At 44.4% G+C, this 27,193-nt stretch overlaps 2 protein-coding genes across 5 annotated transcripts in view; one reads left to right on the top strand and one right to left on the bottom strand.

Annotated features, from left to right (window-relative positions):
* Positions 1 to 1,200: 1,200 nt before the first annotated feature.
* rfx2 (regulatory factor X, 2 (influences HLA class II expression)) lies at positions 1,201 to 25,986 on the top strand. Of its 3 annotated transcripts, XM_062395272.1 has the most exons (18): positions 1,201 to 1,413; positions 12,182 to 12,290; positions 12,875 to 12,964; positions 13,948 to 14,030; positions 14,195 to 14,465; positions 15,524 to 15,598; positions 16,671 to 16,852; positions 17,053 to 17,172; positions 17,301 to 17,422; positions 17,704 to 17,822; positions 21,440 to 21,552; positions 21,683 to 21,834; positions 22,405 to 22,502; positions 22,692 to 22,841; positions 22,971 to 23,179; positions 23,305 to 23,458; positions 23,549 to 23,591; positions 23,940 to 25,986. In XM_062395272.1, the coding sequence occupies exons 2-18, from the start codon at positions 12,183 to 12,185 to the stop codon at positions 24,059 to 24,061; spliced, it is 2,211 nt and encodes a 736-aa protein (XP_062251256.1). In that variant the 5' UTR covers positions 1,201 to 1,413; position 12,182; the 3' UTR covers positions 24,062 to 25,986. The 3 variants fall into 3 exon arrangements, with proteins under 3 accessions (XP_062251256.1, XP_062251258.1, XP_062251257.1); XM_062395274.1 differs by lacking the exon at positions 12,875 to 12,964; XM_062395273.1 differs by lacking the exon at positions 15,524 to 15,598.
* Position 25,987: 1 nt separating this feature from the next.
* The window catches only part of fcho1 (FCH and mu domain containing endocytic adaptor 1), a 41,271-nt gene continuing 40,065 nt past the window's right edge, over positions 25,988 to 27,193 (bottom strand). For both annotated transcript variants that reach the window (XM_062395271.1, XM_062395270.1), the window contains exon 27: positions 25,988 to 26,490. In XM_062395271.1, coding sequence (XP_062251255.1) covers positions 26,462 to 26,490 — 29 coding nt within the window. In that variant the 3' untranslated portion in view covers positions 25,988 to 26,461. The remainder of the gene's footprint in view (positions 26,491 to 27,193) is intronic.

Raw genomic sequence — 27,193 nt, 5'->3', positions numbered from 1 at the left:
TAGTAAATGTAATATTCATTTATATAGTGACATACTACTACTATTACTACTATAATTATATAATAACTGTATTTGTATAGCACTCATCTAAACAAGGTTACAGAGTGCTTCACAATATCCATGATGTATTAAAATAAAAAGATATTGAATTCAGTGCAATTTTAAGCATCAAATCATAACATTTTAACGTAACATTTATAGAGACACCCAACCATTCCCACTACTACTATTACTACTATTACTACTACTACTACCATAAAAGTAAAATAACTTCTATAAAAACTTCTCAAAAATCGGGTTTTATTGCCAAGCAGGTTTTCACATGCAATGGATTTGCTGTGGATTGTTTGTGCAATTATAAATATAGAAAATATGAAACAAACAGTTCCCACTACTGCTATTACCACTACTACTACTACTACTACTACTACTACTACTACTACTACTACTACTATAATAGTATAATAACTTTGGTTGTATAGCACTCATCTAAACAAGGTTACAAAGTGCTTCTAAAAATCCATGGCAACATACGAAATTACCTAAAATAAGTAGGTATTTAATTCAGTTTAATTTCAAGCACCAAATCATTAAGATTAAGATGCATTTATTTGTCTCAAACACATGCACAGACATGCACAGACACACTCATGCAGGTAGGGAAATTTAACCTCTGCTTTTGACCCATCTGGTGCAGGACACACAGAGCAGTGGGCAGCCATGTACGGCGCACGGGGAGCAGATGTTAGGGGAGTAAGGTGCCTTGCTCAGGGGCACTAGACAGGGTAGGGAGAATCCTCTTGGATTTTTGGACAGATCAATCCAGGTTCGTCTTTTGTTGTCTCTCCGTTGAGTCGAACCAGAGACGAACCAGAGACCTTCTCTGCCCATTGTCCAAGTTTCTGCCACTAGTCCACCGCCTATATAACATAATAATGACAATGGATTTGCTGAGGAGTGTTTGTGCAACGATAAATATAGAAAAAATTGAAACACAAAAATTAAATATTCATTTACAAAAATAACACTACAAGCTAATAAAAGCTTTTCCACACCACCACTTCAAGGCTAAGAGCGCCTCCTGGTGGTACGGATCCCGCCCCCCACACACACACACACACAGCTGGGCGGAAGTGGGCGGGGCCCCTGCGGCGGCGGCTCCTCCTCCTCCCCCCCCCCCCCGCCCTGACGTCGCCATTGGAGGGTAGCAACAGTTGCCTCGAGACCCCGCCGCGCCATAGTGACTGTAGCCGTGGAGACAGTTACTTGCCAACGGGCGCAACACTCATCGAGAAGAAGAAGAAGAAGAAGAAGAAGAGGAAGAGGAAGAAGAGGAGGAGGACACCTGGAAGAAGACACCTGGAAGACACTGGGAAGACACCGGGAAGAAGACACCGCTCCTTTCAGCACCAGGTGAATATTGTCTTTGCAGCCGGAGTTGGTCTCAGCGCTCGCGCGGAGAGAGAGAGAAGAGCCCCGTGTCGCTAACAGCCGCGGCTCTTCTCTCCACACAACACAACTTTCTCCCCCCCCCCTTGTTTGTAGCGTGTCCGCCCCACAAGTTGACAACAACGCTCCGCTCTTCTCCTTAATTCACGTTCACCCGCCGAGGCGTGTGATCTGTTTCACTTCTGCCGCTTTGCTTCACTTTGCTCCGCGTCCCCCGTTCCCTGCGCTCGGCGTCAAGACCGGGGGGTGGACGCACCTCCGCCTCGGTCCCAAGCAGCTGAGGTGGACGCTCGGAGGCTAACGAGCTACGGCTAATGCTAACCGAGAACTTGCGTTAGAGACGGAGCGTGAGTTCGGTTCGTGGAGTTTTTTGTTGTTGTTGTTGTTGTTGTGGTTAAAGGCAGCCCGGTGTTGTCGTGTGTGTAACTGGACAAACTCCCCCTTCGTCCCCGGTCGTCTCTGTCTCGGGGAACCGCACACTGGAGCAGGTGGTAAACGGAGGCTAGCTGGTGTTAGCAGCGGTGGTTGTGGGGCTCGAAAACGGCAACAAACGCCCGCTGCAGGCAGGAGTGATCCTCGGGGAGGACAACTTCACTTTCACGCTCGGTTGTGGTGGTTCACACGTTTACACCTTGTTCGTGAAAAGGAGTAAAAGGGATTTGGGAAAACGTTGCACAGCCCGAAATCGAACCTGTGAACTCGCGTTGCGACACTAACGTTATCAAACCCGATGCCTCTCTCTCCCAGAAGTGTGTTGATCTGTCAAAACGTGCCTCACCTCTGTTGATCCCATTGTAAAACATGGACTGTCCGATTTTTAACACACAAGGCACTTTACAAAGTTCTTTAATATTAAAAAACAACTTTAATAACTTGGTGTGCTGCAGCTAGGTGGTGCTGTGAGGGTTCTTTTTATACTTGTGCTTGGATGAGAGCTGAAGTGTTTGAGACGAGCTGTGAAAAGCAGGAATCAGATACCACACACAGAGCTGCACGTCACACACAGCACAGGGAATTCATTAGTGTTCTTTCATCACAGGTCATTTAGCTCCTCCCAAGTGGAACTGATGCTGTACCTGTTGGTTTGTTCTGTTTCACCTCTGCAGAGTTTGATGCTCTTATCAATCTACGCAACATCTATAGTGAGAAACCAAAGGAAAGCAAACCCCCACCAGATCTCGCCATGATTTTTAGGTTCCTGCTTTCATTGGTTTGACAGTGTGGCTTTGCCTGCTCTCCATCTCTTTGCACACTTGTTCTCCTGGGATTATTTGCACTTTTGGTTCCCTCCCCTCCCGAGATGCATTAATTCTAATGAAGTATCTTTTCGGAGACAGCTGTCAGGTGCTCGGTCATTTGAGATGTTCGCTGTTGAAGCATCAGGAAGGATCTCTGCAGCATGAAACAATTCTCTAATTAACGCCCCCTCTCGTCTCGCTACTAATGAATTGAGCTATAAACTTTCAAATGTGTATTTTACATTTGAAAGTATTCATCCTCATAAGAAATCAAGCTTAAATGATTCATTTAAGGTGTTGTGTTATTGATGCAGCCCCATATCTATTTCCTCTTTGTGTGAAAAAGAGTCTAAAAGTAGGTCTGAGTGTGGTATTATTAATTAATATGTAGGCGGTAAACGTTAAAGGTCAATGTTCACAAATGTTTACTTCACCCGTGGTTGTTGCTCCTCTGTGGCCTTGTGCATGGACAGAAAACCTGACTTGCTTTGACGTGTCAGAGACCGAGAAACTTGACTTGCGGTTGGTCGGACAACTCTCCGCAGCTACAAAGAAAAAATAAAGAGATGACTGCGGCGAAAATCTTGTGTGTAACCCCCACCAACCCCACCCCCCAATTTGAGCATGACACTGTTATGTTTACATGGCAACCTGATATACAAATACGCCCAAGTCATGGAAAGAAAAGGGGATGGAGTGAGCCAGGGGGGTAGAAATGTTATTCTTTTTAAAAGTCAGTGTTTTTAATCAGGTTATTTTCATCTCCCTCTTTGTGGTAAGGGTGCATAGCCCTGGCTTGAAGAGGGCAGGTCAGAAAGGAAAAGGTGCACAGAGAAGGAGACTTACAGTGCAAAGCAACTGGTGGTTGGAGGGTTATTAATACATGTTTCTTACTGGCTTGCATGATAGAGAAAATGATTAGGTGTAACATCCGTCCAAAAAATTGAGGTCATATCATTATTTAGCCCTTCAGGTGACATTTTATATGCTATCCACAATTCCAGTGACCATGCTGGTTTTTTTATTGGCATGGCCGGCAGCCCCTGGTTGTGGTCATACTTTGGTCCTTTTCAGCAAAGACTGGTCTGTGATTAACAGATGAATGTTCTCCTTTCTGAAGCATAACCTCCTCTAGCTTTATTATATGCGATCTATGGAAGTATCTGCATGCTTGTATATAGTGTCCACTCTTATGCGTGTGCCATTTTGAGTGTTTAATGGACCTGTGTGTGTGTGTGGTACAGTTCAGCTACCAATAGGACAGCTGCAGTGGTCTCTTGGGCAGCGGGTGATCTGACACAGCTTTTGGTCACATGTCCTGTGTGTATGTGGTGAGAGTGTGTGTCTGTGTGTGTGTGTATACACGAGTGTGCTCGGCGAATGGGCTCACGTATGTGTGTTTGCTCGCTCATGCTGTATTTAGCTTATCTTGATGAGGCCGACTGCTGCCCCGGGGAGAAGTGCTCAATCCAATAGCCGGCAACAGATATAGACACGGACCCAGTCGCCGCCATCACCTTTTGTGTCTGCTGTTTACAGTTGATCATAATCATAGAGTTGCATATGCCTCCTGCTGTGCTTGTATTTTTGTACTAATGTCACTGTCTGATATTAACACAATTTGAATGGGTTATCCCCCAACTCCAGTCAAAAGCATGTCAGGAAATCACAGAGCAGAGCAGAACTGAGCGAACGCCTTGTGGGGCTTGTTAAGTGGAATTTAATAGTGCCATTTGTACATGTGAAACGTGTCGAGTTTCGCAATCTTCATATTTAATTTATTTGATAATAGCTTTTCTTCTTAAGTGGCCTGCCGTAATAGTTTTGTAAGAATCCGCTGAAAGGAAAACAGTTTAAGTGTCCTCGTGACTCTCGCCTCAAGTCTTCCAGCTCCAAACATTTTGGAAATCATTGTAGGCTGACGCTGCTAGGATACAAAGAAACAAATCTTGTCCCACACCAAGAAAAATGTGGCCACTGATTGGCCCATGCACGATGGCAACAAGTTGAAACTCGTGAAATGAAATGTTTTTCTGTCTGTCTGTTCTGTCTGTGCTGTCTGTGCGTGTGTCATCAGTAGCATTCTTAGCATTCCACCTGTTTGTATCATAGCTACACAACTGCTAATTAAATTTCCTGCCACAAACAGCAGACAAGGCAGTGACATTTGCATTACAATATCAGCCCCCCCCTCCCTCACTATTTAAGGCAGGGATAGTAGCAGCCTCCCCCCCCCCCCCCATTCTCTCCTTTAGATTTCCCTTCTTTTGAATAGATAGTTATGAGATGTTTGTTTGACCTAAAAGAAGAGATCTGTCAGTGTAAACCTGCTGCAAAGTAATTACCAGGACCAAGAAAAAGTAACTTAAAAGTAGCTTTGTAATGAATAATTATTATTATATCAGAATTGTTCAGTCAGCCATTAGTGACTGATCGATGGTGTAAACTGTAGCCTGGGTAGTGGATCTGGCAGCAAACCGCCTCCTCCTCTGACCTGGTAGGGACGTCCATCTTGAGCGATCCTATCAGCGCGTGCGTGTGCAGGTGTGAACGCACCCAAAACATATGGAGGACCCATTTGAGGTCCGAACCCTCCGAGTGTAATCTGAGGTGGTCTGGGACGCATGTGGCCACATTCCGTGGCGGTCCTTCAATGTGGCCCAGGATGGCCACCTACTCAGCTGACATCCTCTGACCTGCTTCAGTTTCATAATGAAGGGGAAATATTTTTGACACATGGTTTCCATACATTGATTTATTTATGGCCACTGCCTCAATTTAAACACTGATTGCCACCCACGCACATTGACAACTAAATCAACTGACTTGCTATAACAACATAATTTATTATTTTGCAACATTTGCATAGAGCAGGGAAGCGGGATCCGATCACAGGTGATCAATCGTGACACACATGGAGCCGCATTCTAATGCCAGGTTTGAGCTGATCAGCTCTAGAGACAAATGTTAATACCAGGTTGGAACAGGGCCGTAGATTCTCAGGTAATTAGATGGTTAATGCTCTGCAATGACTGTATAATCTAGGATTATGTAAGACATCGTTTTTAATACTAAAAGCACATCCTTGGATCTGACTGCTGGCTACAGACAAGATGATGTAAAATCCAGACCCTGCCTCTGTAATGTTTTTACACAGGAATCACTGGTCCAGCACCCATCCCACATGTTAAACTGGTGTGCCATGGATGAGGTTTGCCTGCAAGTTGGATCAGACACTGCTCAGTTTCTCAATGTAGATGTAGTTTGCAGGCTGTCGACTAAAACGATGCCTGAGCATAAGACTGTAATGTGCTTTGTTAATTGTGTATTACCTATGAATGTTGATTTATTTGTGTTAAAACAACTGTTTGTAATGACACTGATATGTGCAAGCTGCAGTCAGCAAGTTCCATTTATCCATGATTGTGGGTTAAAGCCCGGGAGCCCTGACGTCTCCCCAGCAACCTTCTCCTCCTGCAGTATCCTGGGGTGTTCTGAGGCCAGAGGAGATATATAGTCCCTTCAGTCTGTTATAGGCCTGCAGAGTCTCAAAAACACAGTATACTTTATATTTATTGTCAATGGCAGATTGAACGTATGCTAGATGTCTTGCACAGGTTGTGTGTGTAAGAGACATTAAGTACTTAAATCAGAGATCAGGCAAGTGTTCACTGTGGTTCAGTATTCATCACACCAAGAACAGACACCTGGGTCTGTCATAAGATTTAAAGCATTAACCGATGACTCGTTGTTTGTGTCAAGTGGTTCCTGAGAAAACCTAGTGTACAGTGTGATGATGACTTTCAGTGTCTGTGTGGAATGAACGCCTACCAAGAAGGCAGACTCCTCCAGGCCAACGAGGCGCTTATCTCAGATCCATCGGTCAAGATCAGGGCAGCTCGTGCTCGGCCGGCCTCTGAGGTCGTCATCGCAGAATGTGGCTCATAGGAAATAAAACTCCATAGGCTGGAAATACACCTGTTGAAAAGAGAGAGAGAAAAGGCAGATATATATAACATTTGTGTGATTTTTCTTCTTTTGCATGTGGAACGAGTGTGATTCCTCAGAAAAGGATGCAGGTCTGGGCTTGAATGAAGAATCAGGATACTGTACATATCTGCTCCAAGTTGTCAGTCAATTTGATTTAATGCGTTCATGCTGTGAGGAGGAAGCTACTTTACCTCAAGCAAGCAGGTCACAATTTAAGTTTTAGTTTGTCTGATCCATAACCTGTTGACAGGTTTCATTGAATGTTTCAGTCACTCTTAAAAACACATTTATATCACATGACTCTTCTTATACTCTTAAGGATAATATTATGTTTTGGCAAATGTTTGTTTGTAATAACTGAAGTATAAACTTTATTATTATCATTAATAGAATAATAAAGCATCATGCTGCTCCGTGGACAGGTTTTGGTTTTGTTAGTAAGTTTGGTGATGTAATAGTTTTAATAAGGGCCCATATTTTGTGCTTCAGATCTATTTTATAATTTCCACATGCGCTGCAGACATGATTGTAAAGAATTACGCAATGTTACACACATTAATAGTATGCTGGGAAATCACACAGAGGCTACGTAAGGACTGCATCTCCACCGTGTCCTTAGGCGGGAAGGTGACTCGATTGAAGAATCTCCTTTATGTCATTAGCTCGGCAGCCTTGAAACACATTAGATTAATACTCACGGCAGAGAGACGCCCACATGTATGAGGACAGAGTGATTACCTTCCCAGTTCTGACCACCTCCTCCAGTTCCCAGTTTGTCTTCTCTGTGTTTTCCACTTTAACTTCTCAACATGTGCAGTTTCAGACCCTCGCCCTTCATCTCTTGTAGATGTTAAATGTTAAGGATGAATGAGGGATGGGAGGAGGGCTAGTGGAAATCTGGAAAGGGTTAGAAGAGGTAGGGGGGGGGGGGGGGTGTTGCGAGTGCAGAGCAACGGGCGAACACACAATCTCCATGGCAACGGTTTGATCTTTCTCTCTGAGGCTGTCAGGCCTGCAGTGCACATGGTGACGGAGTGGACAGGTTGTGCTGATGACCAGAGGTGGGGAGGTGAGCTGTGGGGGGGATGCTGGTGGTGGGGTGGGTGCTTGGATCAGAGACGGTGGTCGGTGCCTCCAATTTCTTCCCCCTCTCTCTCCCCCCCTCCTCTCTCTTACTCTGCCATCTGCAGACCCCAAGAGCTGCTTTGATTGGATTAGCCATGAATTAATGAGACGGGCTGGAAGAACAGCCTCTGTTGTGGAAATCTCTCATCATATCTTAATCCACTCTTTGTGTGAGCGCGTGTGCCTGTGTGATCTTATAGCTTCTTTAAATGATATCAAAGGAAAGCAAGTTGTTGTTTTTTTCAAAACCCCAAACGACGATTCATTATTTTTGTGTCCATCTATAATGGACTGAATTAATTCTTGAATTAGAAAACGCATGTTAAAGCCTCATCGTGGACCTGTTGCTTTAGTCAGTGGATACATAGAAGGTGTCACAGGAAAACTGCATAGTATTAAAAAAAAACCTTCCTCCAGATACGTCCCTTAAAAGCAACAAGTGTATTTTTCCTGCTTTATTTATTACATAATCTTCCAGTGACTTTGATTAAGTGTTCTCTTCAAGCTCCTCCACCGTCTCATCTGCCGAGGAAACTTGGGAAAGACTCTGCTTGGGTTGGAAAGTGTTGCTTTTGGGTGGCATGAGTATAAAGCAGCCCTGAAGAATAGATTGTTGTCACCCTGATGACTTAAACATTCCTGCCTCTGTTGACCACCAAGAAGTCGCAGAAACAGAGCCTCTTCATCCCGTCCCTTTAGGTTATAACCAGTGAAGTAAAGTCTGTACATTTTCCCTATTACTGCAGCACAGGAACAACTCTGTGTCTCCTGGTGTCTGAAATTAATAGCTCACATAGTATTTATTGTTGTAAGTTTCTACTTAGCGTGAGATAGAGGGATCAGGTGGGGGGGGGGGGGGGGTGGGGGGTTGGCATTGTTTGGTTTGGGAAGTATTCTGTTGGTCGCCTAGCAACAGGCTCCTGGAAACGGGAGTGGACGGTGTTGCCACTAGCAACCGTTGTTGCTCTGCAAACAATGTGGGCCAGTGCAAACACGAGCCAGGACCGAGGGCTCCTGCTTTTAATTGAACATCTGTATGTGTTTTTCTCTGATTGAGCCGTGTTTAAGTTAGAGCCGTCAGTGACAGATGTTTAAATCTGGTCTGCACTGTTAACATTAAAGAGTGTAGCATTAGTGACACTTTGGGGTTTCTTTTAAAAGTGTCTTTTCCTTGTTTCTGTGTAGCTTTTAAAAACTCAGGTAACTCTCTTGAAAGGAGGGGATTGTTTTTGTAATGTTGTTAAGAGCTCGTCTGGGATCTGTCTGAATGAAACCAGGATCAGACCCTGACATGGAAAAGGGACTTTTCACGTATGAAGTTGTCTCTGGGTTTAAGGCAGAAAGGTTTGGCGCTGAACAGCCGCCCATCTGGAGAAGCTTTTTTATTCTTTGCAGCAGAGTGCCGTATCTCCTGCTGTGGTCTTACCTTTGTGTTTTTCAGAGCCGCTGGTTTGGAATTTCCACGTCTTTTAACCTTCCTTGACCGTGTAAGCAGAAAGACTCTTCTCTGCCTGCAGCCACCCTCGATCTCTGCTTCCAGTGCAATGATTTGACACACTTCATCCAGTGCTAAAGCCAGTGCCATAATTGAACTTTAATGGATGAAAACGTGAAGGTCAGGGCTCTGCTTCTTGATCCCTCTGCATCCTGCCATGCCACCCACTGTTTAACGGCCCCAGAGAAGACCTCAGGCCAGTGTCACTTCCTCTGGTGAAAATGACAAGTCCAAAGATAAATGATGGAAATCTTGCGGGTGTATTTATAACTCATCTGACAACCCTGGAACAAATTCCTTGCTTTACAAATATGCTTGATAATTGCAGAAGCTTTTAGATGGCACGGTCCTCGTTAATGTCTTTCTGATAATAGACTTTTGGCACTAAAATAACATACAAGAAAGACATGTGAAGAACATTTGTAATAGATTATGAGAGCTTTCACATGTTAGTGCTAATTGTGCCCTGAACCAATACACAGCAGATGGGCACATAGGGCTGCTCAGGGAGTCGCTCATTACACCATTGTGTGCGTGTGTTTGAAGATTGACAAATATCAGGAATTTCATCATAGGCCTCCTCCACACCTCACAGTGAGGCGGGCAGAGTTGTTTCTGCCTGTGGCCAAATCACTGTGCATGGAAAATGCCAGCCCAGGCACACCCAGATCCGTTGTTATTTTCCCGTCAAAGGTGCTCTCTGATTATTATTTAAGCTTCCAGTGGTTCCTCCAAACTCTGGATTTGCCCAAAAACTACTGCTGATATCATAAACCTCACACAGTTGACAGTTAAACTCAATCTTTTAAATTGCATGTTGGCTATGAAAAGATTCAGGTAGTGTATCTTTCAGCAAGGTCAGTCTGCTCGAGGTCCGGTGCGTTTCATTCCTTTCAGATCACAAGTGTTCTCTTTGGTTCTTTTCACGGCCGGGTTTGTATTTCTCTTTATTTTGTGTTTAGATCATCTCACCATAGAGCGCTGCAATGGGAAGCCTGATTCTATAATTAACGTTTGATTCAGAGCTGAAGAGTGAAAGTTGCCAGGCTGCTCCCGAGAGTCAACAAGTAGTCGTGCGATGCATCCGCTATAATAAACTAAATAAATTGAGCCCTCACAGTTTACTATTGCCTGTGGGAACACTTTACTTTTGGATGTTGTGGATTTTGTGTTTGAATCTGTGATACTTTCATTATGTTGTATTTAGTGGCCACATTTTAGGTGTATAATTCAGTGTTAAATCCCATATGATCATACTTTGAAAATGTTCCACAAAAGCGGATGTGACTCCTAGCTTGGTGTGAGCATGAGATTTTGGTTGGAACTGTGGTTTGGTTGAATTTATTTCCCCTTCTCCGCCATCACCAGCAAAGTTCCCTGGATTCTGACTCATGTTGTTCTTGTTTTTGTTCCTTGTAAAGCAGTTTTTTTTCTGCTGTTCTGTCGTTCACATATTAGATTTGGTCACATTAACGTCCCCTCTGTCCGAGTTTAATTTATGGCTAGCAATGGAAGAGCCTTTGGGAGCAGTGGTTGGAGGCAGTGGATTTCCTTGATCATGCCAATGTGGAAAAATATTTATGTAAGAAAGATAAAAATCACGTGTTTTATCGGTTTAATCGAGCAGCACAATCAGGAAGTTTGGGTCAGACTGGACATGTGTAGCTGCACCTGTTAGAGTCAGTCTTCATATTACTGCAAACTGGCTACCTCGCAGGTCTCCTCCACTAACATATAATAACACCATAGTGCATGTGGTGTGTTATGACCAGCCTAATGAAGTGTGTCTCGAGCAGGTTGTGTCATGCAGTGAGTGTTCCCAGTGATCACCGCTCCAGTCTGCAGACTGACTTTTCAGACTCTGCTGCTCTGTGTGCGTTTCTGCCTGAAACCAAAGACTGCTCATCAAGTCGTCCCCCCCCCCCCCCCCCCAACCGTGCTGTAGCTCCCTCTCCCTCATTCTAATCCTCCTCCCCCTCTCCTCTTTGCGGTCGCACTCGAAAGTTCCTGAGCAAGAGCTTCATAAAGAGGGTGGGGGTGGGGGGGTCGTGGAGTGAAGAGGGGGTGGGGGGGGGGGTTGAGTTGGGGGTGGTCGTCATGGATTCCTCACCATGGCAACCGACAAACGTTTACAAAGCATTGAGGAATTTCCTCATATCAGCTGGATTATTGGAGCCTCGGAGAATGGCTCTCGTTAGGAACAAACGCTGGGTATCAACAGGACCCTGGCAGAGGCCGGAGCCCCACTGCCATTTTCATCTTCCTCTCCCTTCGTTTCTTTTTCTTTTTTGAGAGAGTGGACAAGTTGTTTTTTATCTGCTCACTCCCCCTTGCTCTATTCTTCTCGTGTCCCGGCCTTACTCCCGCTCATTCCCCCTCTGTCCTTTTTTTTTTTTTAAAGAGAGCCTTTGTGTTACTCCATTTTTAGCTCCCCTTTGCTATGCTGTGCACATTGTCACCCAGTGGAAAGACCAGTGGCAGCAGTGGGTTAGGTCCCCAGGAAGCACTTGAGTCCTGTTGGTAACTTGAACTCCTGTACTGTAACTTTGTAACTTGGGTCCGTTCTGTCGGCGGCACAGAGAGCCTGTGTAATACTGTTGTGCTGCTTATTTAGCCATTGATTAAGGCCAAAGGTGGGCAGCCTCTGGGTCTCCGAGCTTTGGTGACTCAGCTTGACTTGGCAAAGCCAGAGACCCCCTGAGGCCTAATGAATGCTCTAGTGGCTCCAAGAAAGAAGGGGTGAGGTGGAAGCACATTAACTTTTTTTATGGCTGTCCATGTGAATAGGCCTGAAAGTCTCTTATTCTTTCCTTTTAGTTCGAATTGTTACCTCGAGTATTTCTTCAGTCTGTTATAAATTTCTGTCTTCTCCCTTGCTTCCCAGCATGCAGAGCTCCGAGGGAGGGTCCGACACCACGACCAGCGTGGCAGCGCTGCGCACGTCGTCATCAGCCCAGGCTCCTGTGGTACAGCCTGTCCCGGCCTCACAGCAGGTAGGACACTACCTCTGACAGGACGAATGGGGAAAGTCTGTGATGACAAAACTGTTCCATTAAATTTTTTCCCCAAAATTGGATTGATGTTTAAAATAATAGTTATTTTGGAAACCAAACCAGAACCTGCTTGCTGTGTTAGTGCTTTTCCTGTGGTGCCTGAAATTATCAAATAAGTGTGATAATATCTTGACAACAGAATCTCTCATGAATACACTTGTGGCTTAATGTTTAATACATCTCCTGCAATGAATAATACATTTTTAAATGGTGGTTTCATAAGTTACTTATCAAAAATAAAGCTGCCTCCACTTTGCCATCTGTTTGTTCATGGTCTATTTGAGGCTACAGAAAAAGTTCAAAATTGTTAATCAACCATATAAAACACAGTCTGACACTGAGTGTTGTAGCTTCCATTTATTTATGTCATAATAATCATAAATCTCTAAGCGCCAAAATAAGTCTTAAGGGGGAGCGTTTGTTGACATGTTTGTGGATGTTGTGTTGACTTCATGTTTACAGTGACGTGTGTGTGATTGTGCATACATACCTATGTAATTGAGCTATGTCTTGTATCCACACAGAGGGTGCTGGTTCAAGCCACAGGCTCAGCTCAGAAGGGAGGACAAGTACAGCAGCTTACAGTACCCAGGGTTCAACAGGTCCCTCAGCAGGTACACAGTGCTGTACATACATATACAGTGCTGTGAACGTATCTGTGCATCCCTTGATTTTTTTACGATTCAAAACAAACATTATTCTGACTTTCGTGACCAATAAAATAAAAGATGATCAAATGAATTTCAGTGATATGAAATAAAACTAAAATCTACCCTATGTGTAACCACCAGGTTATAGTTGTATCACTTCCAAATATTTGATCATCTCTTTGTGTCTCGTTGGTTATAAAGTAAACAAACTAAACAGTAACCAAACCATGTTTGTCTTAAACGTGTGATAAAGATCCAAAACATGGCTGCACATCTGCTCATCCAGAGGTGAAATGCTTCTCCTGCTTGCTCTGCCCCCTCACTGTTTGTCTTTTCTCTGGCTGAGCCTGGCCCACTGCTTGCATACATGATTATGATGATGTGTATGTCAGAAAGTCTTCTCTGGGTCTCGGGGTATAATGGGACCTTGCTGTGAAGCCCTGCAATGTTCCTGGGGGCTTGAACCAAATCCCAGGACAAAATCTGTGTTATGTCTAACATCTAATGGTGAAAACTACTGTCTACTATTAGCTGGTCTTAGGTGTGAGTCTTTATTTTTCTGTATAATACCACATGATCAGCAAATAGCAGATGGACAGTGCATTACTTGCTTTTTCCATTCCCCCCCTCACTATATCTTCCATTTCCAGTTGTGATGTTTGTCAGATCAAGCTTGTATTTGATCAAACCTCATAAATGTCTCAATCCATCATTACAAGTTTATCTTCTGTCAATATAAGGTGTCATGTACTAATATGGTACAGAAAAACTACACAAAATGCCTGGGTAGGTCTAAATACCATAGTGTTGACACTTCATATAAACAACTTCACAATATATTTAACTTTACAGTGTTCAAACAGTCAATTAAAGTGAGATATTTCTTTATTCTCAGGTCTGTTACCTGTGAGCTCCGCCTCTTTAATACTCGTGTTGTTTCTCTGTAGGTGCAGCAGGTGCAACATGTTTACCCATCCCAGGTTCAATATGTAGGAGAAAGTGGAGACACTGTTTACACCAATGGAACCATGTAAGTGATGTTTTCAAACCACAGCAAAGCAATGATGCATGAAACAAAGTGCAACATGAGCCAGTAAACAAATGTCTGAATTTCAATTCATATTAAAGTGTTATACCGCACTTTGCATAATATTTAGTCATAGCTGCATGTTAATCACACAATCCACTCCCTAGCCGAACGGCCTACTCCTACAACCCCGACGCCCAGCTCTACGGGCAGAGCAGCGGGGGAACCTACTTTGATTCGCAGGCCGGCGGAGCTCACGTCACCACGGTGGTCTCCTCTGCCAGCAGTGGGGTGCCCTCTCATGGCATGGTGGGCATCGCCATGGACGTGGGCAGCAGCCACATCATCTCCAGTGGCAGCACCTACCTGATCCATGGAGGAAGCATGGAGGGAAGCCGCAACCACATTTCCCACTCGTCACGCTCCTCCTCAGCTATGGTGAGTAACACTCACCCAATGGAACTCAAAAGCATATTTTACAGTAGAAAAATATCAATGTCCAAAAACCCTGCAAGTCAGAGGTTAACAGCCAACAAACACAGAATGATTGAAATTATAGTTTTGTTCCCTCAACTAGTGATGATCCTCACTACCATACTGTATGATGTCATCAGGTGCATGCTGGTGCTAACTGTCCCAATTGCCGAGGCTTTGTCCAGACTGGGCAGGCTCCCAGACCAAGCCTGAAAGGCAGGGAGAGAGAGTCAGGGCCTCCTGGCTCTGCAGTAGCACACAGAGAGCAGAGCAGTACAGGGCAGAGAGCTTGTAGAATCAGGACGCTGGCTTAAATAATTCAGCACTGCCTTGTTTCAGAGGTTTTCACAGGCACTTGAGCGCCCTGCAAAACAAAGCAACCCCTGGGGCTCATTACCATTTGGCCAAGAGCCCTCTGGAGCCTTCTTAAGGCTTGGAATGCCGCCTGCTTCTTTTCCCTTTTTCTTCTATGTCTCCAGTTTGGCTGTAATAGCACATATCTTTTCTTTTTAACTTGATTTTCCTTCTGCAGCTCAAAAGAACGTCCCTGGTTTTGTCATTCACTTTGCTTGGCACCAGTCGGACTCTATCATTTTTTTGATGTCCAAAGACAGAAATAATATGCCAGTGTATTTCTCATTGTGACAGTGTTTCACTTGTAGGGGCATTGTTGACCTATTGTCTCTGAGCTTGAAGTGACCTGTGCCCCTGTTTGTGGTTCCTATTTGCATACATTAGAGTGTCTGACTGCAACCCTTCACTGAGCAGCTTAACCCTATAAGACCCTTGATTTGCATGCTTTTGTCAGCCAATAATGGATTTGGCTGCAACACTGACTGATTTTTAATGGAAATGCAGAGATCTGGCTGCTCGCTAACAGTCTTATTTCCTTTTGTTATGTTTTTTTTTCCTCCATATACCCTGCTTATTTCTGTCCCCTTCTCTTTTTCTGTCCCTCTCACTCTTTTGCCTCCTCTCCCTTCTTTATCCACTATTTTTTTGCATGCTTCTTCTTTCTTTAGCTTGAAATGGCGATTGAAAACCTCCAAAAGTCTGAAGGAATTGCGAGTCACAAAAGCAGCCTGCTCAACAGCCATGTAAGTCAACAAGGAACTTTCTTTGAGAAGGATATGAGAGAAAATGATAAAAAGAGAAAAAGACATCGGAGGCTGAACCTGAAGGCTGTGTGTTCTTCTCCCGTTCTGCTCAGCTGAACACAGTAACCCACTGCTAGCTTTACTTTCTCTGCACTGTCTCACCGACACAAATGAGCCGAACTTGCATTTGTTTTCCTGAGGAATGCCCCTTGTATCTTTGGATAGCTGAGTAAATTGTGTTATTTTCCCGCTTAAATACACCAATACTTGCATGCCTGCATATACTTTTTACAGTGTAAGCCCACATTCTGCATTGGTGTCATGTGGCTGCGAGACAGTGAAAAAAGAAGGGGGAATGAGCTTGCATGCATTCTTGCTTACAATCAGTCAATGCTGCACCCCGGAAGACGATGACACATCAGCGCACGCTTCTGCTTTTCAAATGAATGGAGATGAGTGGGAAGAACTTGTGTCTGTGTGAATGGGGCCTAACTTTTCTCTTGGGAGGCCGTCACTCAAGTCTAATGACATTCAAATTTGATTCTAATAGTTTTTCTATCCTTCTGCCTTCACTCCCATGGGGCACATTTGTGGTTTAGCTGCTTTCCTTAACTTCCAGCTCCTAACCTCAGCCATCACCTCCCAATGTCAACATCATTTGAACAGTATTTGCTTTGAAACTGATTAGTAAATTGGCTAAATGAGCTCTTCATGTAAATTGTTTTGATTAGTTCGTGACAGACAGAGCTATGACTGTGTTCTCCTCAGTAACTGACTGTCTTAGAGGTTTGTTTGATAGAGTAAATAGATCTCCAGATGTTTGAGTGTTCACTCAATCAGCCGCTCCTTACACTGCTTCAGTCGTGCCTGAGCTTAGCAGGAGTGTAATGGTTTATCTGGTGTTTCACTTTCTAAAATACGTTAGGTTATTTGTGTGTTTGTGTGCGATCTGCTTTTTGAATTTATAGTAAGATGCACTGCTCCCTTCCAATAACACACATGGGGACTTTCACAGAGTTTGTCTGTTTGGCTCACTGATTGTGCGACGGTTGCTTCCTCTGTGTATTTTTAGCTGCAGTGGCTCCTGGACAACTATGAGACGGCGGAGGGAGTCAGTCTGCCCCGGTGCTCCCTGTACAACCACTACCTGCGGCACTGTCAGGAACAGAAACTGGATCCGGTCAACGCGGCCTCCTTCGGCAAACTCATCCGCTCGGTCTTCATGGGCCTGAGGACCCGCCGCCTCGGCACCAGGTACAGACAGGAAGAGGCTGTTGCCAATATTGAAGAGGCTGATAATAGTAATCAAGTTACCATTATAGATGTGATGAGTATGATGATGCTTATAGGCATCGGAGACCTGCTGATGGAAGAGGATAATGATAGTGATTACACTGATGGCAAGACTTCTCCTCACTGTTTCAGTTTTTTTCTCTCACTCTCTCCTCGGCCAGAGGCAACTCTAAGTATCATTACTATGGCATCAGGGTGAAGCCAGACTCACCACTCAACCGGCTGCAGGAGGACACCCAGTACATGGCCATGAGGCAGCAGCCTGTCCACCAGAAACAGAGGTCAGAGCTCTCTCCCTACAATCTGACATTTTTACCTTTCTCAGTCCTACTTTCCATATTCCTGCTTTCTCTCTCCTTCAGAACTCAGCTAACTTATGTGCATGTCCTGCTCTCTGCTCTCTCCTCAGGTTTAAGCCCCTGCAGAAGGTGGATGGGATGTCTGACAGCCTGTGTGGGAGCTCTCAGAACTGTAGCAGCACTCCAGAGCAGTCGGTGGCTGCTCAGAGCCAACATCACCAGCAGTACATCGGTAAGGAACTAGAGCTTTAAAATTCACCACCTGTATGTTCTGATTTTCATTCTATGTCTTACGATATTTTTCTTCATTAAGGTAGAATCAATACGACTGCATTTTAGCTTCATTTAGAGCAAACAACAATGTTTACATACAATAAGATATGTTTATACAACTTTTATATGGTTTCTAAGCAGATTAGCATGTGCTTGTGTGTATATTTGTGTGTGTTGTGTGTAAACACACACCTCTGTATGAGTGAGTGACACCTGTCTAAATTCTTTGGGTTTATGTAGATACATCCCACACCTTGCCTCCGTTTCCCACCCCCGACTTGGGCACCCAGCCTCTGCCTGAGCGCATGAACTTGAATGATATCAAGAAGCTGCAGACGCTCTACAGAGACCACTGTGAGGTGAGTCATATCCCAGTGCTACTCTTCTGTTTGAACCACTATTGAGATTTAGTAGTTTCGTAGGTCCTCACATTCAAATGTGCAAACAGACCTCATCACGTCTTCCTGCCCTCGTGCCTGTTGCTCCTGTTCAGCCACTCACAGTCAATGGTGGAGAGAATGAAAACATGGCTGCATGTATCTGATGCAGGAACCCTACTGCTGACTGACTGACATTACCTCCATGACAGGGAGAACGAGAAGGTGCATCCCTATTTTGCTCTATTTCGGCATCTGCTCCAAATATTTGATGGGTTCTTCTTCGGGTCACGACCCCCCCTTCCACACAATTTCATGAAAATTATTTCAGTAGTTTCTGCTGACAGGGAGACTGACAGGCAATAAAGACCTAATGTCCTGGTTGGAGGTGAACTGAAGAAGATGGCCCCCTGATATATAAACATATGACAAGAAAATATAGAATATTTCTATTTTTGTCTGTATATTGTTCCAGTTGAGGTCACAATGATATGTTACTATTTACTGGAGGAGTATTTAAATTCAGTAAGTGTAAGTGAGCAAAATCAACTAAATGTAGAAAAATATAACTCACATTTTGACCTAGATTTTGACAGTGTTATATGATTGTTTTAATCATAACTGTCTGTAGCTTGAAGTGGGGGGAATTAGGGACATGGGAACAATGAAGATGCTATTTCTGCACTAATTAATTACTAATGGCTCTGCTAATGAATTGTGCTTTGAGATAAACTCTTAATTATCTCATCTTGAACGCTTGAGCTGCTGATGGAAATCTTTCTCATACCGAGTCGCTAGCTGCGAGTCAAAATAGTCAGAAGTTTTCTATCACCAGCCGAGCGCCCGTCGAGCTGGAGCCTGACCTCCAGTGACATCATCGGAGGGTTGTGTCTTAAACATGGTTACCATGGCAACAGCCAGCGCCATTTAGGGTTTATGAGTGAATGAAGGAATCTCTGTGTGTGTGTGTGTGTGTGTGCGACCATTGTCTCAACAACTGCTCATCAGCAACACACCCGCCAAGTTTGAAGTCCGTCAGTCGGTGGTGGAACAGATTAAAAGGAGAAAAAGAAAGACAGAGATTCATTTTTTATAGTTTGATTATTGTCAACAAATCCCATGAAAAATAACTAAGCCAACAGCGTATTTATACGATGAATAAGTATTTTTTCTGTGGATCCAAAGCCTATTAAAGTTTATTCCTCTGTGTCATAAATCTCCCGACGTTGTCCAGAAACCATAATAAAGCCCGTCAGTGAACCACACCATTACTCAGGCAGACGTGTTTCTCCATCACCGTGATCATTGGCAGTGTAGTTTATTATGAGTCAATCCCACATACACTCTCCTGCTGCCACATAAATCCTCACTGAAGCCAAAAATGTCCACTAATATGCTGCTGAGAGTAAAAAATTAATTTCCTAGATCTCCCTCCTGAACCTTTCACCGGGTGACGTGTTAAACCGTCCAGTAGTTGGTGAGTCACCCTGCTTACCATGAGACAGACCCCCCCCCCCCCCCCCTTCCCCCGTGGAGGTAACTAGTTGTTTTAGAAAATCCAACCACATATGTGCAAACCAATTTTTAAAGACTGACAGGTTTGAGAAACGTAAAAAAAAAGTATCGAGCAATAAATCAACACCTCCCTGTTTGCGTGGGATTCCTTTACAATAGGAAAAATATAGAATGTAGCCTCAGGGCAGATACACAAGCTGCAACAGGAGTCACAATGAAAACAAACTGCAGTCATCAGCCATCCAAAGAAGACATGAACGTATGAATAAAGATCTAAACAGAATTATTACATAACGACATTTTCGGGGTTTTTACAGCCAGGTGGGGGGGGGCTATAAGGTGGTGGTGGCGGTGAAGCTCCGGCTTTATCATATTATCCCTGCCCTCCTCTTGTCCAGCCTCACCACGCTCCCTTTGTTCCAGCCGTCTTTTCATCTCTGTGCTGCTTTCAAGACATGCCAATTAACCTTTCAGCGCACTGGGTGGACATCTTGGTGTCTTTGTGGTGGCCTCCCCTTGGGCCTTTGTGTTGCCTTGTCTGCGGACAGGCACATGGGCTCCTGTCTTTGTGTGCCGGCGTATTTCTGTCACTCTCACAGCTCTCGTTGCCTCCGCGTGTTTAATGATTATGCATCTCACTTTTTTCTGGGAGCCAGCGGTGACCTGTTAACGCGTTAGCCGGCACTTTCATCGAGGGCGTCTCAAAGCTGCGGGCAAAGAAACCATTTCTCTCTTTCTTTACTTTCATCCAGTTTTAAGAGTTTCTTTTGATTGAGGCTGTAAATAGATTTGTATCCACAGTTGGGCCGGTATTTATTAAGGTCATAACAACAGTGGAATATATTTAATACGCTGCACGGTTAATTAATGTTTAAGCACAAATAATTAAGTGTTTAATCAAAGTATGAAAGTGATAAATCAAACTGTATTTGCCCGTCAAGATTTAGGAGTTTCTACTGCAGGCGCTTCTCTGCAGATGATGGTGCAAGTGAGCACGTGTTATTTCTCCCCCACACTTTCTTTCTCTCTTTCTTTCTTTCTTTCTTTCTTTCTCTCTTTTTTTTAAAGGCACGCTGTTTTTCCTGCGCGGTGAAACACTGTGGGGGTAAAACGCTCTTGTTTAGAGGGTATACGGGGAATTCTCCTTTTTGTTTTGGAGTTCTCTGTGTTTGACCTGTTGCTGGGGGCAACCGTAAACAAGGTTGCCATGGCGACAGCTGGAGAGGAAGCAAAAAAAAAACACACACATCATGTGATCGAAGCCTCGACGCTGCTGTTGTAACAGGATCCAGCGGCAAGTGCCCATCCTGCCAGATAGAGATAGAGATAGAGAGAGAGACCAGAATCTCCGGGGCACAGTGTAAATCATGTTCTAACACTAACTCTCAGTGTGGAGATAAACTGAGGCGTCAACACAATGAGTTTGACCTCTGCGTCATCTAGAAGAGCTCACAAACTTCTGCAGGGCTGCTCTCTGGTGTTTTCCTTTTTCATATCTGCACGTCAAGTTTTGAGGATTTATCTGCCCGGACTTTTTTTTTTTTTTAAACAGGTGGCGGCTCTTTCTCCAACAGTTAAAGCCCCTAACTGTGTAATTGTTGAAAAACCCTGGCTCGCCTCCGCTTCCTTTGTGCTCTCGCAGTGTACTCTGCTTTTCAAAGGGCCTCATACATATGAACAGGAAAGAGGAAGTCACGTGGGTTAGATCTGGTCAGCACCTCGCCGCTAGAATGAGGCGCATGCATGAGTAAACCTACAAGACTAATCTGCCTTATAAAGACAATCAAGTTTCCTTTGAAAAAAAAAGAGAAGAAGAGTGAAACCAACTTGTGCAGATCAAGTTGCAGCCGAAGCCGAAACGTGGTGTTCAGGAACCTCCTGATGATTAATGTGTGGGGAGCTGTGTTTAAGCTGGCTCATTGTCTAACCAGGAGGGCCCAGAGTGAGCGAGAGGCTGCCTGCACAAACTTTGTTGTGTGTCTGGTTGCCATGGTTCAACTCTGTATGTTTTGTCCCCCCCCTCCTCCTCCTCTTCAACTCCCTCCCCCCTGTTCCCTCCCTCCCTCCCTCCCTCCCTCCTGCAGGCTACTCTGGACGTGGTGATGAACCTCCAGTTCCACTACATAGAGAAACTCTGGCAGACCTTTTGGTATTCAACAGCGCCATCTAGTGACGGAAACACAAGCCTCACCAACAGGTCAGATCAGAAAAGTGTTTTCTTGGAACAAATTCACCTCGATTCTCCGCAGCCACACACACTCACCTTTCTGCTGAGTCTGGATGAATTGTTTTATTCACGGCTTGTGTTGTTGTTGTGTTGTGTGTAGTGACGAGGACCCAGAAGGTGTGATCCCCAGAGACAAGCTGGTGTCTCTGTGTAAATATGAACCGATCAGACTATGGATGAGAAGCTGTGATCACATCCTCTACCAGGCTCTCGTGGAGATCCTGATCCCTGACGTCCTGCGTCCTGTTCCCAGTAAGTGCTTATCTTTATTTTCTTAAGACGCTGCATTTTCAGCCGATCATTTTTAGTATCAGCCAGCTTTATATTTGATGGTTTGTTCTCTTAAATATCAGAAAATGGAGAAAAGTGTTCAGTACAGTTTCCTATAGTCTACGTTTTTAAGGTTTTATACTAAAAACATTCCCAACTCCAAAAACCTTAATATCAAAGACTATCGAGAAAACAACTTGTTGATTTAAGGCAAATTTTCGTCAATTATCCAAACTCCTTCCTCCAGATCAATCCATTGATTTTTTTGACTCTCAGCTCTTTTTTAAAACCCTGGACTCCATGTGTGTTGTCTTTGGTCTCAACGCTCCTGAAATGAGCTGTGATGATCTCACTCAAAGAAATACAAACCAATGAAGTAACACAAACCAAGCAGGAAGTGATTGTTCCTGTATCTTCCTCATTTCGTCGACCTTTAGGCTCAAGAGATTTCAAAGTGAATTCTTTGACAGAACTTGAAGGATATGAATTTGACTTTAGCTTCAAGCGATGCAGTAAATTCAGTTTGTGATCCAGAGCGTTTTGCTTCTTCAGGCACTCTCACTCAGGCCATTCGTAACTTCGCCAAGAGTCTGGAGGGCTGGCTGACCAACGCCATGACCAGCTTCCCTCAGGAGATCATCCGCACCAAGGTAACGAGAACAACTGATCCTCTGTCTGTTAGATTGTGCTCAACTGAACAGTTATCATATGTCTTCAGACTTTTAAATCTATAGCTTATCTTCAGCCTGGGCCTGAAGAGCAGGTGATCCTTAGATGTTTGAATGAAGTGTCTGACCTGAGTGATATGACAACACGAGTGTGTGCTCTCTGCTCCTCAGGTGGCCGTGGTCAGTGCCTTCGCTCAGACTCTGAGACGTTACACCAGTTTGAACCACTTGGCCCAGGCAGCTCGGGCCGTCCTGCAGAACACCTCCCAGATCAACCAGATGCTGTCTGACCTCAACAGGGTGGACTTCGCTAACGTCCAGGTAAACTTGTCTGACCCTTTATCTCAGGTCAAATCGTCATGTCTCACTGTCACGTGTTTGTCGACACTCCCACTTTGTGCTGTTCTCTTTCGCTGAACGTGTGCACTCGTGTTCTGTTGGGTCCCACAGGAACAGGCGTCGTGGGTGTGTCAGTGTGACGAGAGCGTGGTTCAGCGTCTGGAGCAGGACTTCAAAGTCACCCTGCAGCAGCAGAGCTCCCTGGATCAGTGGGCGACCTGGCTCGACAACGTGGTCACTCAGGTCCTGAAGCCGCACCAGGGCAGCCCCAGCTTCCCCAAAGCTGCTCGGCAGTTCCTGCTCAAATGGTCTTTCTACAGGTAACGCAAATACTGGATCACATTCTTCAGTTTCCTTCACTGCTCAGATTTTTAAGTAAGCGCCGTACGACAGGAGATCCTACGTCTTATCTGTGATTCTCTCTCTCTCTCTGTCCGTCCCTTAGCTCCATGGTGATCCGAGACCTTACTCTGCGGAGTGCAGCCAGTTTCGGCTCCTTCCACCTGATCCGTCTCCTGTATGACGAGTACATGTTCTACCTGGTGGAGCATCGAGTGGCTCAGGCCACCGGAGAAACTCCCATCGCGGTCATGGGCGAGGTAAGAGACGAACTCTGAAACTGCTCAAAACACTGAAATCAAAAAGACCTTGAATATGGTTTTGTTGACCAATCATCTCTGTGATTACAGTTCAGTGACCTGACCTCCATGATGCCTTCACTCCTGGAGAAAGGTAAGCTGCTTTTTCATAGTGCTTTTTTTTATTTTAGTATTTACAATCTACAACTCTTTACCACATTATACAAACAAGGTTGGCATCAGGTCAGATGAGATGACCAGCAAAGTGTTAGTCTGTCCCTCAGAATAAGATTTTAAGATTGATCAGAGTTGCTCTTCCACACACAACCAGACTTTGCTCATTTTACAGACTTAAATATTGTGGAGAAAAGTTCTTATATTGTAGCTTTAAACTTTTAGCTCCACATGTGTTCTCTAGTTCCTGCCCCACGTTATCTGGTTTTACCGTAGCTAATGATTTCTCCTGTAACACATCCCTCCCTCCCTCCCTCCCTCCCTCTAGACGCCTCCTTCTCTGACGAGATGAGCGACCTGGGGAGCGACGCCGACACCTCCAGAGGACCTACTGAGCCGGCTGTCAAGAGGGAGAGGATCGACATGAGCCACCCTCTGCAGGAGATGTGAGTCCAGTCCGGACAGGAAGCCACGAGGCCCAGCATCACCGGCTCTAAGAGGTGTGACCCTGGAGGGGCCTTCTGAGGCCTTACGGGACACAAGTGGCTTTTTTCTAGCCGAGCACAACGCATCCCTCTGTAGTCGTTGTGTGCAGTGTACATAGAGAGTAGCAATGTCAGCCCCCCCCCCCTCCTCACTAGTTTGTAAAGTTGGTGATCTTTGTCCCAGGAGGCTCTCGTCTTTTCTTTCCTCACGGGGACGTTAACACAGGTCGGATTCTGTTTCCTTTTTGTTTTTTGTTGCAACTGTGAATGACTTTGTGCAGTACCTTTCTATTGGATGTGTATCTTCGAGTGCTGGTGTGTGGTGTTTATGTGACTCTTTTTGTTCCTCTCTCTCAAATTTCAAACTAGCTGTGCCATAGTGTCATTTGAGTGCCTTAGATCGCCAACTTTGAAAGCACCAGTGCAGATGCTTTCCATCTGTCCCTCAGCTGTGCCTCTACCGCAGTATGAATGTATCGTCTCCGAACCTCAGACGTTCGAAGCACCCTGAACGTTGGTCGGGTGTCGGCGTGTGCTCCCCGTTGCCTCACACGGAAGAAAAAAAGAGAGAATAGAATCAGGAACCTGCAACCTAATGACCCAAAGGACCTTTTCCCTCAGTCCATCCCACCAGCTCAGTCCGTCAGGCAGGGAACAGTCTGTTACCTGGGCTGTGTACACTGATAGTTTGTTTACCTCAATAGATTTCTATGCTGTGCTCCGTTCGGCTCAGATGACACGAGGCAAGTATTAAAAAAAGAAAAGATGTAGCCACTGTTTGTGTGTCCCATGTAAATAAGTCCTCCCGGAACCGGAATTCATGATCCAGGGACTGATGTGTGCCGACCTGCGCTGGTTTCACTCCATCGCCACCGAGTCGGGAACGAATCCAGATCAGAATCTTAACGTTGATGGGATGTTAAACTGGAATCAGGTCGGATTGTCCTGCTAACAACTGGTCGTACATTTCAAAGGGAAGATGAAGCTCTGGGCCTGTAAAACCAAAACCCTGATCCAAGGAAAAGGACGTGGTTTGCATCTGAATCGGCGCAACCCCCCACCCCCGCAGCCACCCCCCAGACGCCGATACTTAAACCTCATGCTGTTACTCGAATAAAGTCTTATACTCCGTTTGGATTAGATAGAAGAAAAAAAAATACAGTTTGTGATTGGGGGAATTTGTCCATAACGATAAATTATATATAAATATATATATATATCTTTATATGATGTAGAAAGTGTGTGTGCTCTGTGGCCTTCGGTCTTTGCCTAATCTCTCTCCTCAAACTGTACCAGACGTGTAATTGATTAGACTGATGTGTGTGTGTGTGTGTGTGTGTGTGAAAAATCGGTTTCCAATCTCGATTGTTCAATGTGTGAGATTCAGTTTCTACTTGTGGTGACGTGCACCCGAGTAAACCTGTTAAACTGTCACAAGAGAAATCTCTATTTATATGAAATCTTCTGCTTTGATCCACAGAAGCTTTGTGTTTGGTTGACCCCCCCCCGCCCCCATATGATTTTGTCGTAGCGATGAGAAACCTCGAGCTTGACTTTATTTAAGGCTTTTTTTAACTTGTGCCTCTCGTCACAGTCGTTTGCCTTCAAGTGCTTTGGGGATTTAAACAACAAAAAAAAAAGTTCTTTCTAAGTGTACATTGTAATGTTTTGTAAGGCTGTTTTAGATTTTTGGGCGGAGGATTATTTTTTATTGAACTAGATTTGGTTCCTCTCACAAGTATACTGAACCCTTATTTTTGTGTATTTTTAAGCCTGTTCTTGACTACACTTTAGCTAGCCCAAGGACGGATGATGGTCTGTAATAAACTGCATAGTTCAGCTGTATTTTGTACTTGGTCACGATGTGTAATAAATTGGTGTAAACCAAAACCATTGAGCACATTTATTTATTTTTTTAATCAAATATCAACATCACAAAAACCTCTAATGGAAACAAACAGCAGGTTCACAAACGATTCTGTTTGTCTCAGGTCTCGATCACAAAGGACTCGATCGCTCTGTGTTTTACTTTCCTCTGTAACTTAAGGAAAGTTCTGAGCTCCAGTGGAGTTTGCAGTCTCTACCTACAAAGGCACACAGAGCAGGATGTGAGCAGAGGAGCGTCCAGGGAGAGAAGAAAGACTTTCCCTCCGGGGAGAGGAAGGAGGAGCGAGTTACAACACACGACTTAAATTAAGAGGAGAAGAGGAAGGAAAGGGGAAAGGCTTGGTCCTAAAGCTGCAGGACACCATCAGAAGTTAAGTGCACATTGTCCTCGAGGCCGAGCTGGAGCATCCTCGTCACCACCGATCATCGCTCCTCGACTCAGACGCAGTTCTCTCACCCGCCAGAGAGGGCGCGTGATTCACAAGGAGCAGCCGGCCATGTACTTCCCTGAGGAAACGATAGAACCAGGAAATGTGTCAGCGAGTAGAGGGAGCGAGAGAAAAGAGAAACTTCATCACGTGAATAATCATCTGATAAACGAGGATGATACTGACACATGTCAACATTTCTAAAGGAATATTAGTTAATTTTCTTCTTCCTGAGATTTAAACTAATGAATCTCTGATAAAAAACAATTACATTTAACATTTAAGTTATTTATATTGTTATCTGACCTGTGGTATTACAGATGAATCTATCCATCAGGTTTTTCAAATAATTTAAAATTGTGTTAGAGCCATTGGAAGCTGCTACTGGTGGATTCATTGTACAAATTTATTCTGGTTCAGATCATATGAGGTCAGAAGAGATTTTATCAACCTGACAACCCAAAAGTTAGTTTTAATTATCTGTTAAAAAAAGTCCATCTAAATTATAGATTAATTGCCCATGAATAAAGCAGCTGGTTGTAAGTCTCATTAGACAAAGAACATCGTCTTGTTCCAACATGGGCAACAATCCAAGAGTTAAAGATATTCAACGCACAATTAAATAGCAGGAAAATTCTCTAAATTCGGGAGCTGGAAGCAGAAAAATATTCATTTGACATTTAGATCTAATTTATTTCCCAAATCAGAATGATAGCATTTGACTTTCTATCAAAACATTAATTGATCACGTGTTTCATAATAAGAATATGAAGAATAAAACA

This window comes from Platichthys flesus, chromosome 9, assembly GCF_949316205.1.
Source record: "Platichthys flesus chromosome 9, fPlaFle2.1, whole genome shotgun sequence".
Lineage (NCBI taxonomy): Eukaryota > Metazoa > Chordata > Actinopteri > Pleuronectiformes > Pleuronectidae > Platichthys > Platichthys flesus.
Note: the sequence above shows the minus strand (reverse complement) of the source record. Positions and strands in the feature narration are given on the sequence as shown.